Here is a 12633-nt window from a genome sequence, read left to right as displayed (position 1 = left end):
CCCAGCGTCTGTCTCTTAGCGGCCACTGATCCATACTCGGCGCCGGATCCGAGAGCGACATTTTGGTCAGAAATGCCTCCAAAAAAGCCCGCTCCGGCCACAGGGAGCAAGAAGACGCAGGAAAAGAAGAAGGAGAAAATCATAGAGGTGAAAAACACAATTAAACAAAATTAAAACTGTGAGATTTGGGCGTTTAAAGCGCTGCTTCTCTGCCATGCTCACAACATCGGCCTGCTAGCTTTAGCTTAGCCTAGCCTTGCTTTTCTACTGTGTTCTATAGACGTAGCTTAGCTTAGCCTAGCTTATCTAAAGCACGTCAACCCGGCTTCTTACTGACAGCACGCCATACACATAACATTTTGTAATTGATATTGAACTTTTAAAACCGTTACGTTTGTAGCTATATTTTGTACGTAATTAATATCAAGCTTAAATAAGAGTTGAAGTAGCAAAACTATCTAGAAATACTACCCTGGAAAATTAAAGTGGTAAAAACTTGTTAGCTGTAAGTTAGGCTACGTTTATTACAATATGAATAACTTTCACCACGTGTGTGCTGTTAATATTTAAAGCTAGAATGTAATATTTGTATTTAGTATTTAGTATTTATTCATTCTCTGAATGCATTAGGTGCTATCTCTCCACACAGATGTGCCTGAGCTAGTGTGTCATAGCTAACATTAAATATCATAATTAATATTGGTAAATAAAAAATAAAAGTCCTTAAACGCCACAGTCTGTGAAAGCAGTCTCAAGAGGTGTGTAATTTCATAAACACTTTTATTATAATACTGTTTGAATATTTATTATTCGCTGAACATGCCTTCTGTGTGTGTGCTAATATTATCTCATATTAGCTCTGAGAATTATCTCATAGGATCTTATAGACCCATTATCTCATAATAATGACCAGGCCTCAAACTCTCAATCTCACTCTAAGAAAGTATTTCACTATGTCCCATAAATATGATTTACTGTCTCATAATTATTACATACTATCTCATACTGAGCAACTATCTTATAACAGATACTTTAATAATAGTGATTACTTATGTCATTACGACTTATACTACATTAATAATTTAGTATCTCTTAATACATATTTACAGGCTTATAGCTATGACTTCTGTCTCACGCTGCACCCGTGTCTCATAACAATTGCTTATTATCTTAATAATGATTTGCTATCTCATAATAACGATTTGTCATACATTAATAATGATCTATTAGTTAGTAGTTTCCTCTCTCATGATTATGGCTTTGCAGTCTCACACTTAAAATGTATCTCATACTAATGGTTTCTATCTCAGTATTGATTTACTATGTCAAAGTAATGATTCACCCTTGCAAAATTATAACTTTAACATTAATAGGTAACACATTAGTTACCTATTATCAGTGATGATTAATTATGAACTGCTGTCTCAATTAAGACTTTGTATCTCATTTTCAGACACTGTCATAATGTCTCAGTGATAATTCAGTAACTTGTAATGATTTACTGTCTCAGTGTCTCATAGTAATTAGAAAATATCACCAAATAGTAGATTAACGTCTCATAACGAGAAAGTATCCGATCACTTAACATCTCTATCATGACGTTCTCGTTATGACAAGTATTTAATTGACACTTTTATAGCAGTGGCTTGGTTTCTCCTGATAATGATTGAGTATCATTTGTGTTTATAATGAGGAAGATTCTTAGTTATGACCTAAGATCTCGTAACAATTTTGAAACAAGTGTGATTTTTAACCAGTTTAATGTGGATATTTATCACAGAATCAAGTGCAAGATTGCCACAGACACAGCTATCCCAGATAGAAATGAGTTAGGTTAGGGTTTATAGGCAAAACATCAGGTCTGGACCTTAATTTTTGAAAAAATATTGTAGCTTACAGGGGACAAATGATACCCTTTCTCCACAGTGGAACACAGCTTTGGTCAAAAACCCACAGCAGCGTTCTCCCTCTGTCTAAAGAACCCTGTTCAGAACGTCCGCTTTCTCTTTAAATGATAATGAGCCGCTCGCTGTTCACCCCGACCCCGAGCGCACAGCAGTGAGGAGCGGTTTTAGTCGTTTACGCTTGGTTCTCCTCCTTCTCCATTCCCATTTTCTACTGTTTTTACTCTGTGTTCTTATTCTCTGTGATTGTTTTGCTGCGTTTAACCTCGTCTTTGCGCACTCACATAAAAGCGAATCCAGCGCTGTGATTGGAGAGACTCATGTGAGGGGGCGGGCAATTCTAAACTATCTGCAATTGACGCCAGAAGCGGAGCAGAATTAGAACGGCTTGTTTCTCCTGACTCACAGACTGATTTGTTGGTCTTGTTTCACAGTGTGTGGGTTGGTGGACCCCAGATCTTGAGTTGGAATATGATTTAACTGTGTATTTAACAGATACTCAGTTCTGGTTGAGTTTGTTTGACATTTCTGTACCTAAATATCTGTGTGCAACAGGATAAAACGTTTGGACTGAAGAACAAAAAGGGAGCCAAACAGCAGAAGTTCATCAAGACTGTGACGCAGCAGGTTAAATATGGACAGCAAAACGCTCGGCAGGTGAGGACCATGGCAGATAAACACAGTTTCTCTGACGGATTCAGTTTACAGCGTCTCACTGCGTTTCACATCCTGTGTGTATTTGCAGGTTGCTGCTGCTGAATCTGACAAACAAACCAAAAAAACAGACAAGAAGAAGGATCTGTCTGAACTGAATGAGCTTTTCAAACCTGTTGTCGCAGCGCAGAAAGTCAGCAAAGGTAACTAAACAATATGAAAATGTCTCTGTTAAACTACGGCCTTGACAAAGTGTATTAACATTTAAAAATGTACTCATCTCTCCTCTGTCTCAGCTGTGTTTCTAACATTAAACAGATTTTTAAGGCAAATTAGCCCCACCCCGTAATGCTGAAGTTCAAATAAAGACAGCCCCATGAGGCACAGCACAGGGCAGCAAATCAGGAGAGCGCTCATTTGCATAATCCACAAAAACAGTTCAATTAAACAGCCTGCATGATTCAAAGGGAAAACGAGTGGGTAGAAATAGTTGTGTCAAAATTGAATTACAAACACATGTGCTGAATAAAACCACACGTTGTAAGACGACCTCCAGTTCCCTCCCAAAAAATCTCAGCTGCTCAGATTTACATGATTATAATATTGTAGCTCCAGCTCAAATGTGAAGAGGATAGTGTCAGACATCAAACGTGTCCGGGCTGTCTGATATGAGGGGGGGGAGGGGGGGGGGGGGGGGGCGGTAGATCTGAATTTAGGGTGAGCCTTAACTTTAACAGTTGATGCTACATTTCCATCCAAAACAATTGCTCAGGTATAATTATAAATTGCAGGTGATTGCATAACTTTTGTTTCTTAATTGACATTTAATCACAGTTCTTGTTTGATCCCAAACTATAAACTCTCCTGTTTAATATCAGAGAGTGTAGCTCCAGGCAGAAGACGAACACCGAGCTTCATCAGTGCTTTCATTCAGGAACAGTGTTAGGTTTGTTGGAGAACCATGGAGCAGTTCCCTTTTGGAGAAGCACATTTAGAAACACTGTTCCCTTTTGTTTTCCTCTAGATTTACTGTAGACAACGTTGGCTCTGAAAACACTTGTTAAATGCATTGCCTTTAGCCAATCAGGAGCGAGCAGACCACCTCTGGTTCTGTCTTGTGAGCACCAGATTGTTTACTTTGGTGTCAGATCTACAGAGAACGGCTGATGCAAAGTGGGTGTTCACACTGTTGTAAATCTATACTGGCTCACGTCTCCTCACCAAACTACTTTACTCAGCATTACTCTTACATTTTTTTAATTTCCATATTCCTTTTTTCAGGTGTGGACCCCAAGTCAGTGCTGTGCGCTTTCTTTAAACAAGGGCAGTGCACTAAAGGGGATAAATGCAAGTTTTCTCACGACCTGAGTCTGGACCGAAAGTGTGAGAAGCGCAGTGTGTACGTGGACGGCAGGGATGAGGATCTGGAGAAAGGCAAGAGACAAACACCTTTCCTCTAATTATCAACACCCAGTACATTCCCTGTGGTCATTTGTGTTTTATCCTGTGATGTCTGATGGTGTTTAAAGGGACGTTCTGGCCACAATGACAAATATATATCTATCTATTGCTGTTCTAAACGAGCAGCTTGATGGCGCTGCGCATGATGCTGCTGAGACACAGCTGTAGGGTTTTGGGTTTTTGCGGTCCTGGGGGGGGGGGAACCTATCTTCAGGCTCTGGACCCACTGAGATCCTGAGCAGGATGAAGCACTTACTGAAGTAAATATATGTAATGCATTCTCTTGTGGTGCCACTGTGAAGTGAGAATATTCCGATTTAAAACAAAGGAAGCCCTCTTCTGATGATGAAGCTGAAAGATGTGAGGAATGCTTGTACAAATACAGCTGCTTAGGGTTGGGTGAATGTTTGGGGGCACACACATTTCTTAATGAATTTCATGAGCTTCCAAGTGCAGAACTAAGGCCATTAAGGCCTTTTTACTTCTTTGGAAACTAATTATTGTGTGATTCAATGATATGTTTTGCTCTTTTTACAGCAGCTGTAGTGAAATCTAGGTCTTAGAAAAACTCCCTCAGAACAAGAGAAATAACCAGTGAGAGGAAAAGGTTTCAAAAGGGGAACCCACCCTTGTCTTAACACTGGAGAAAAACCATTAAACAGTGAGAGCTGAAATAAGGAATGATGGATTTAGAGTGAGTGCATAGATACGTTTCAGAACTATTTTTATGAAAAATCTTACACCAACATTGTAACATTAGTGTGTCCAAGGAGAGAACCTGATAAAAACACTGGGCGGTACAGCAGTGTGGAGCTTTTTCAAAGAGATGACCACCAACTCCAACCATCTGTGAACCGTCGTTTATGTTAAAGTTGTGAGGCTTACTCCTCGTCCACATGGATCCGGATATTTGTAAAAACTGAGCTATTCCTCCGTTTCTGAAAATATCCCCTTCCAGATGAACAAAACAGCTGCATTATAACGTCAGTCCTGTAGGTGGCGGTAGTACCTCTTTAAGAGAGACATCACAATACCACGAAGCATGAGAGAGAGTGTTATAATCCCAAATCACTCCTTACTCCTATGTAGTGTACTACACAAGTCTTAAAATTACTGAGTCTAGGTCTTCACAGTGAATTATATGTGGATAATTTTATATTTATACCCATGTGTGAATCTGAAATGTAGTGCTGTCAGTGTGTGAACAGTGTAGTTTATGACTGATGTAATTCATTACAGAGGGTACGAGGAGCTGTTAGAATTTCAGACAGAGACAGAAACACTGTGATGTCAGCGTTTCTGAATAAACTGCGTTTCCCTCTTTCACGTGAGAACACAGACAACGGCACTTTCCAAAATCTCCACCTTGGAGAGCGCTTTCAAAAACTTTAGGACTTCAGTGACCTAAATTAGTGTTTTCATGTGGGTGTGTTTAAAAACATCCCAATCCGTGTCGACGGGGCCTTGGCGAAGAGTGTTTCCTCCGTGGAGAATCACAGAGCCAAAGGGTTTGTTCAGTGCAGAGCAACAGCTTGGACTTGAAGAATGGGTAATAAATAAATAGCAGAATTAATGTTCGGTCACACAGCGAGACACTTCCTGAACGAAGGCACGCACGAGAGATTTAGATACAACTGATACTGACTGCAGTGGCTAAGCTATGAGGTGGGATTAGTTGGTGCCACGGTCATTTCTAGTGGATGTATCATGTGTATTTTCTCCTGTGTTGAATGTGCAGACACCATGGACAACTGGGATGAGAAGAAGCTGGAGGAAGTCGTCAACAAAAAGCACGGGGAGGCGGAGAAGAAGAAAGCAAAGACTCAGATCGTAGGTTCTCATCAACTTCTGCCAATACACACACACACACATCACACACATCACACGTTGAGTTTGTAGACACCTGCTCGTCCAGCATTTCTCCTGAATTGAAGAGTATTTATAGGGAGTTTGTTCCCTGTTGCTGCAATGATGGCTTCTAATATTCTGTTAAAGCTCTGGATTAAATGGTTTCCTACCCTTCTCCTAAAGTTACATAGAGCAGTTTCTCCAGTGCTGAACCTGGAGTAGCGACAACAGACGTTCCCAATTCTTCTTATGTGTACTCTGTCTCGGCAGAACAGTCAGTGATTGATTAACGCTGCTGTGTTTGTGTGTGTGGATGTGTAAACAGGTCTGTAAATATTTCCTTGATGCCATTGAAAACAACAAATACGGCTGGTTCTGGGTGTGTCCCGGAGGAGGAGACACGTGCATGTACCGTCACGCCCTGCCGGCGGGATTCGTTCTGAAGAAGGACAAAAAGAAGGAGGAGGATGAAGAGGAGCAGATCTCGCTGGAGGAGCTGATTGAGAACGAGGTGAGTGGAGGAAAGAGGGAGCAAAGGGACACGAGGTTTATAATGTAGTGATACAAGGTGTGTGTGGGGCATCTTCTAAAGCAAACAGCATTATAAGTCTAAAATGATATATGTTGAAATGACAGATACAGGGACAGGAGTGAGATGCATTAAAGTAGCCATTACGTTAAAGCCGTATCCTGACACAGAAGGCCACACTTGATCATGTGACTAGACGTTTACACAGAGAAAAGCAGCTAGTCTTTTTGTAAACAAATACTCAAGGCCGTGTTATTTCAGCTAGCGTTACTGCCCTCGCCCTGTACAGCTCTCTTAACTTTCAGCTCCAAAACGGTAGTAAACTGATCCCAAGCCTGATGAGTGACGTGACGTTCACCTCTAGGGAGAGTCTGGTAGCTTTCTCCAACAAATGTGGCCAAGAACCTTCTACAACAGCAGGATAAGAAATTTGACTGACACTCAAAAGGCCCAATAACAAGTCTGCTAGTTTGGCATGACGTGTAGGAGGCAGCCAATCAGAATCCAGCTGAAGGCGGCGCCTCTGTGGCTGAGACTAGTCCACTCCAGAAACCAAAACGACATCTTCCAAATTCCTCTGTGCATCGAATAGATTCAAGAGTGAAAACGGTTTATTTAAGAATCATTTCCCAGAAATCAGCTCTAATTTTGGCTTCATGTTTTACTTGTTTATTTGTCAGCTCTCTCTTTAGGGCTCAGGGTTGACTCCTGTATCAGCGGCGTTTATGGAGTTTGTCGTGGTGAGGGTGTATTGTCTGAATTAGAGGATGAAGCAGATTTGTGTAAATCCAGTTTGGTTTAGTCAAAAGTACCTTTACGCCCTCAGTAACACACTCAGACCTTTTTAACAGTATGTTGACTCTCAGTCTCTTGGTCCTGTTGAAAGCACTACTGTTTAGTTCTGCAGGTGGAGGTAAACAAGTTTAAAATGCATCGCCGTATGATTGATACACGTATCCTACAACCAGAGAACTAGAGGTGCTCTGTATTTTGCAGCGTTTGGTTATGAGTTAGTGTTTTCATTGATTCACGTCATTTACTTTAATATTGTGATGTTTCTGTAGCGATCTGCTCTGGGACCAAATGTCACTCGGATCACGCTGGAAACGTTCCTGGCCTGGAAGAAGAGGAAGAGGCAGGAGAAACTTGCTAAAGCCGAGCAGGACCTGGAGAGGAAGAAAGCAGACTTCAAAGCAGGACGATCGCTCGGAGTGAGTTCGCTGTTTCACTTGCATTTGAGGAAGAGGTCATGTTAAATTAAAGGAGGAGTTGGATGATTTATTTATTTATTTATTTATTATTTTGGTTAGTTTTAGTGGGTGATGGTGTAATATTTACTTTTTGTTACAATATTAAAGAACGGCAATAAACAAAATAAAAATACACACAAATACAGATTTGAAGAACTTATTAATTAATTATAATGATCAATTATTTAGAATATCAGTAGTTTTAAAAAATATATGAATTAATAATACTTTAGAGGGTCTTAATTCACTTTAAAACGGTACAGGGGCATTGCTCAATGTGTTGCTATACCTGGTAAATGTGCTGGTTTGGACTGTTTGACCTCATTATACAGAAGGTGGCAGCAGGGGGCGGTATAAACCACCTCATTGTCTGAGTTTCTCTTATGGCCAGTTTCCGTCTCTCTGTTGTTGGACTCGTGACTCAGAGGCCTGTAAATGAATGTTGTCTCCTTCCTGATCCACTTTAGCCTCATGTCTCAATTCTAGAGGATTACCTGTGATCACAGAGGTGTCGTAATGTCTCACTGTGTCTCATGGTTTTTTGTCTTTAATTCCCTGTTGTTTCCAGGTGAGTGGACGTGAGGTGTTTGAGTTCCGGCCCGAGCTGGTCAACGACGACGACGAGGAAGCGGATGATACCAGATACAACAACGAGGACGACGACGACAATCTTTCCGAGGAGGTGAGAACGCCGCCCATGTCACACGTACAGAGCCTTTTTTTTGGCCTCTTACCGCTCATCACGTTTGGTCTGTGGACCCTACTAAACTCGACCTGACCTTCGGTTGCTGTGCTATCACTGACACAATGTGCCCACTGAAGTAGCAGAGATGAAGCATGTAGCAGCCTGCTCAGGTTCCATCGGTCATTGCCACATCGCTTCACTTCTAATTTACATAAAGTTAGAGCGCTCACAAAATATGTTGCATCATAGACTCTACCCAGCTGTCTTTGAAAACGAATGGCGTACAGTGATACAAGAAGCTGTCTTTTAAATATTAGTGTTTCTGTAGTAATAATAATAATATAAACATAATACAAATATACAATAGCCTTCATAGAAGAAGAGTATCATAAAGTGTGCAGGAAAGTGATGTCAGGCCCATTCCTCCATATCATTAAACTTTGATAATCAGTTGCTGTTTAAGGAATTTCTGTAATCACTGGGTAATTATAAACAACAGAAGCTGTCATGAGTGAATGGCTAGACTTCTGTCCACCTGTCTGACTAAATCAGGGCTGCCCAAATTTGAACCGTGAATTAAATTAATGTAATTAATTAAATATTGGATTCTTAATTTTCCTTTTACTGTATCAAAATAGTATTATGATTAACAACAAGACGTCAACCGTTTCTACATGTGTCTATTAGGCTCTGTTTATTACAGTAATTGCTAAATAGCAGTAGAGGAATTTAAAGTAAGCGGGATCATCTGACGATGTGTTCTTCATTCGAGACGTGTTGAATTCATTTGTCAAGTTTGCTTCACGTGTTAATTTGTGGGTTTTTTTTTTTGGGGTGTGGTTTCCAGGAAGAGGAAGACCAGGAGTTTCAGGACATTGACATCGCAAGGTTCATTCCTAAAGAAGTGGACAACACGGGAATCACGGTGGCTGCAGCTGATAGGTTCACGTCTCGGGTTCCTCCCACTCATGAAACGGATGGTGAGTCGAAGACAACACCACGACTTTCTTCTTTATCAATTACTTTTTTCCTCTCCACGTTTCGAATCGTCCTCATTTTTCATACAAAAAAACAGCCCCTCCCCCTTCTTCCTCGTTTAACGACCTGAAAAAAGAGCAGTCATTAAAAAGTGTAATAATAAAAGTGTAATAAATAACTTGAAAATCATTGTTTTAAAAATAATCTTAGTCTTTTGATCATGTGCTGATTTATTATCGTCTGTTTTTTAATAATAATTTCTGTCCCCATTTCAAAGACATTCTTTAGCTGTACATTTTTAGCCTGCATTCTCAGTTATTGTTAAAACTAAGATGATCACAAGAGGAATGTGGCCTTGTAACGAAGATAAAGAACTGCTGCTGTGGTGGAAATGCTCTGCACTGGAGCGGTGCTGTGTTTAGTGCCACGCTGTGAAACTAAGCCCCGGTGTTGTGTCTGCGTCCCGTAGATTTGAAGCTGAGCGAAGCGTCCGGAGGAGTGGAGAACGGAGAGCACCACGCGGACCCGAAGCAGGAGGAGGAGGACGAAGAGAGCGGAGGAGAGGAGCCGGAGGCGGTGCCTGTAGACGAGAACCTTTTCACCGGAGAGGACTTGGACGAGCTGGAGGACGAGCTGAACACACTGGACCTGGAGGAGTGAAACTCTGCTGCGGCTTCGCCTCTCCACAAACTCCACCCCAGGCTTGAAGTGAAAGACTGACTGTGTTCTGTACCACAACTAATAAACACCAACCACAGCACCAACAAAAAACAGCCATCAAGAAGCACCTGGCCATCTGCTTTAGACCAGGCTTTCCTCTCGGCGCACACAGAGGAGAAGGAGGAGGAGCGCTGAGAACCAGCTTCTCCTCCACATCACAGTTTTTTGGGGGGGTTTTACCAAGCCATTACAATAATAAAATTGAATGTTTGCATTTGGGATCGATCTGGAATTAGGAGTCTACTCAAATTCATACGATCTGCAGTGGGAAAACCACACAATTAATAGGAATTTAATTAGAGGCTTTTATTTTTCCTTGGTTTTGTCAAATAAGGTTTGATAAGAACTGCACCTGAAAAGCTCAGAGCTCAGAGCTGAAGCCGAGTTACTACACTTCGCCGCCTTAAAATCGGCTCTGTTCCGTTCATCTTTTTCCCCGATTGTGAACTGACTGCTTTAATGAACACCAGAGGAGGTCCCTCTGCTGATATCATCAGACATTATACGATCTAAATAAGTGCATGACTGTAAAGGGAGAGGATGAGAATCTGAAATGGTGACCGTGAGCGTCGCGCTCTTAAATTGGACCGAGGGGTCAGACTGTGTTCTGGGCTCGGACGCTTTAGGAGACGAGCCGCGGACCTGAGAGAGGCCTGGTTTGACCTTTCAGTGTTTCTCTGATCTGTTTTTTTTTTTTGGGTGGGTTGGAGGTTCTGAAGTGCTTTAAGGAAGGAGGTAAAGCCGGAGAGGAGTGGAATGTGTCTGTCCTCGTGTCTTCAGTTGTTTTAAAATCCTTCTCACCAACATGCCAAGACAAAGTGTAAATAAAAGAGTATCAGCGAGTTGCTCTTAATAGTGTTTTTTTTAAAGGGGGTGGGGGGTTGTAGCTGTTTTGTAAACTGAATGGAGTCGTCTCTTTAAACGAACACTAGGTAAGATGTTTTCCTCCATCCAAAAGTTACATAGTGTAGTTTCTGCAGTGCTGAGCCTGGAGTGGCAGTGACGGAGGCTCTATACTCTCCCTGTTACAGCTCAGTGGAGCATCACATTGACTGTAAAGGTGTAATGTTAGGGTGAAAGTTATGTAGTGTTCCTTTATTTCAGGTTGAATGTTAAACCTGGGCTGTGCCAGTCTTTAGTCACAAGTGAAGTGTTATTAGATTACAGTTCAAACACAAACTCACCCCAGAACGTTGACTGAGAGAATGGACAGTGGATTTAGGGGTCTTAATGTTATGGCTGACTGCTTTGTTCAAAGGATAATTGTTTTCTCCCGTGATTCTTCATGCTGTCAAAATAGCTGATATACCTTTCTTTCTCTCTCTCTCTCTTTTCTCTCTCACATTTCATTTCATTTCAATATTTTTCTCTCTTTCTCAGTTTCTCTTTCGTTGTTTTTCGTCCCACTGTCTGCAGCTTGTTTTGGATTGTGCTGCTGTTGCTCATTCTTTCCTCTCTCTCTCTCTCTCTCTCTCTCTCTCTCTCTCGCTCTTGTCATTTCATTGTCAGCGGTTACAGTTTAACAGCAGCAACTCATTACTGATTCAAATGACTCAGACTAGTCTTGGCCAAGAGTCATATTTCTAAACTTTCCCCTCCTCCACACCTCAGTGTCTCTCAGGTAAGACCTGTGTGCTGTAGTTTTTAATTGTAGTTGCTTGTGTTGCTTTTCCATTGAGTGTTACGTACTCGGCACGGCTCGATACTCCTTTCACTGGTCCCTGGTTGCTTTTTCATTAACACAAATGTATTTGATGTCAGCGCAAACCCTGTCTCTAATGGGAACAGTGGGCTTTGGAAACCACAACAACGGCGGCGGTAACGTTAAGCGGTGTTTACTCATGGTGTATTGGCGTGTTGTTGTTGTTTGGGACTGAACACAGCTCCGTCATCAGTTCAGACAGATCAGTAGAGTTTGTTCCTTCCTTGTTGCAGCGTCCAGCTCTCGCTGGATTCTTTCGTCGGCCACCGATCCAAGGAGCGTTTGAACCTCTTCAAAAATAAATAAATAAAAAGACGTGTAGGTACTATGCAGTGGAAAAGTGACATGTAATTGGGGAAAAGTGGGGGACCCTAAATGGTCGTCCACAAACTTTTGTTCATGTTCTCCATAGCTTTACCACATTCCTCTGGATGGTCTTCTCGTCTCCTCTGGATGGTGTGATTTTGGAGTAAAGACGAGCACAGGAGGAGTTTGTTTCGAGCCGGAGCCTGTGGAGAGGCCTCTGAGTCTGTACGCAGCTTGTGTCTTCGGTTTGTTATTCGTCGCGTACAGGCCTTCCTCTTGTTATGACTTGTGTGGAGCGTTCTCTGACAAAACTCATGTTGTTTTACTGAGGATCCACTGTGTCCTCCAACAAAAACAAGACCTGAGGCTGATGCACCGTCTCTAAAAGATCAGAAATGTAGTCAAAGGTGTAATCAGTCATTTTTATCTTCGAGAAGTAGCACACTGTTTATTAGAATGATTATGTATCATTTTGACATGTTTTCCTGTAAAGTGAAGCTCATTGGAGATGAACTGCTGTGCACTGAAGGAACCGTCTTATGCTCCATGGAGTGGGTCCCTACATGAGAGCAGCCATTTTAAATCAGGTTTAGTGC

The 12633-nt window shown here is 41.6% G+C and overlaps 1 protein-coding gene across 1 annotated transcript; it reads left to right on the top strand.

Moving 5' to 3' along the window:
- Positions 1-10865, top strand: zc3h15 (zinc finger CCCH-type containing 15). The gene is made up of 10 exons (XM_066686748.1): positions 1-147; positions 2460-2561; positions 2650-2761; positions 3840-3992; positions 5758-5849; positions 6193-6378; positions 7461-7607; positions 8215-8328; positions 9179-9311; positions 9779-10865. Exons 1-10 carry the CDS (start codon positions 73-75, stop codon positions 9967-9969), a joined length of 1305 nt encoding a protein of 434 aa, XP_066542845.1. The 5' UTR covers positions 1-72; the 3' UTR covers positions 9970-10865.
- Positions 10866-12633: the final 1768 nt, after the last annotated feature.

Source organism: Hoplias malabaricus, chromosome 12, assembly GCF_029633855.1.
Source record: "Hoplias malabaricus isolate fHopMal1 chromosome 12, fHopMal1.hap1, whole genome shotgun sequence".
Classification (NCBI taxonomy): domain Eukaryota; kingdom Metazoa; phylum Chordata; class Actinopteri; order Characiformes; family Erythrinidae; genus Hoplias; species Hoplias malabaricus.
This window is presented reverse-complemented; position numbering and strand designations above follow the sequence as displayed.

Bases quoted from the DNA above. Each gene is read 5' to 3' on its own strand.
- zc3h15 (XM_066686748.1), top strand. From the start codon at position 73: ATGCCTCCAAAAAAGCCCGCTCCGGCCACAGGGAGCAAGAAGACGCAG. The intron at 148-2,459 runs GTGAAAAACACA...TGTGTGCAACAG, and splicing joins AGAAGGAGAAAATCATAGAG to GATAAAACGTTTGGACTGAA. The intron at 6,379-7,460 runs GTGAGTGGAGGA...ATGTTTCTGTAG, and splicing joins AGGAGCTGATTGAGAACGAG to CGATCTGCTCTGGGACCAAA.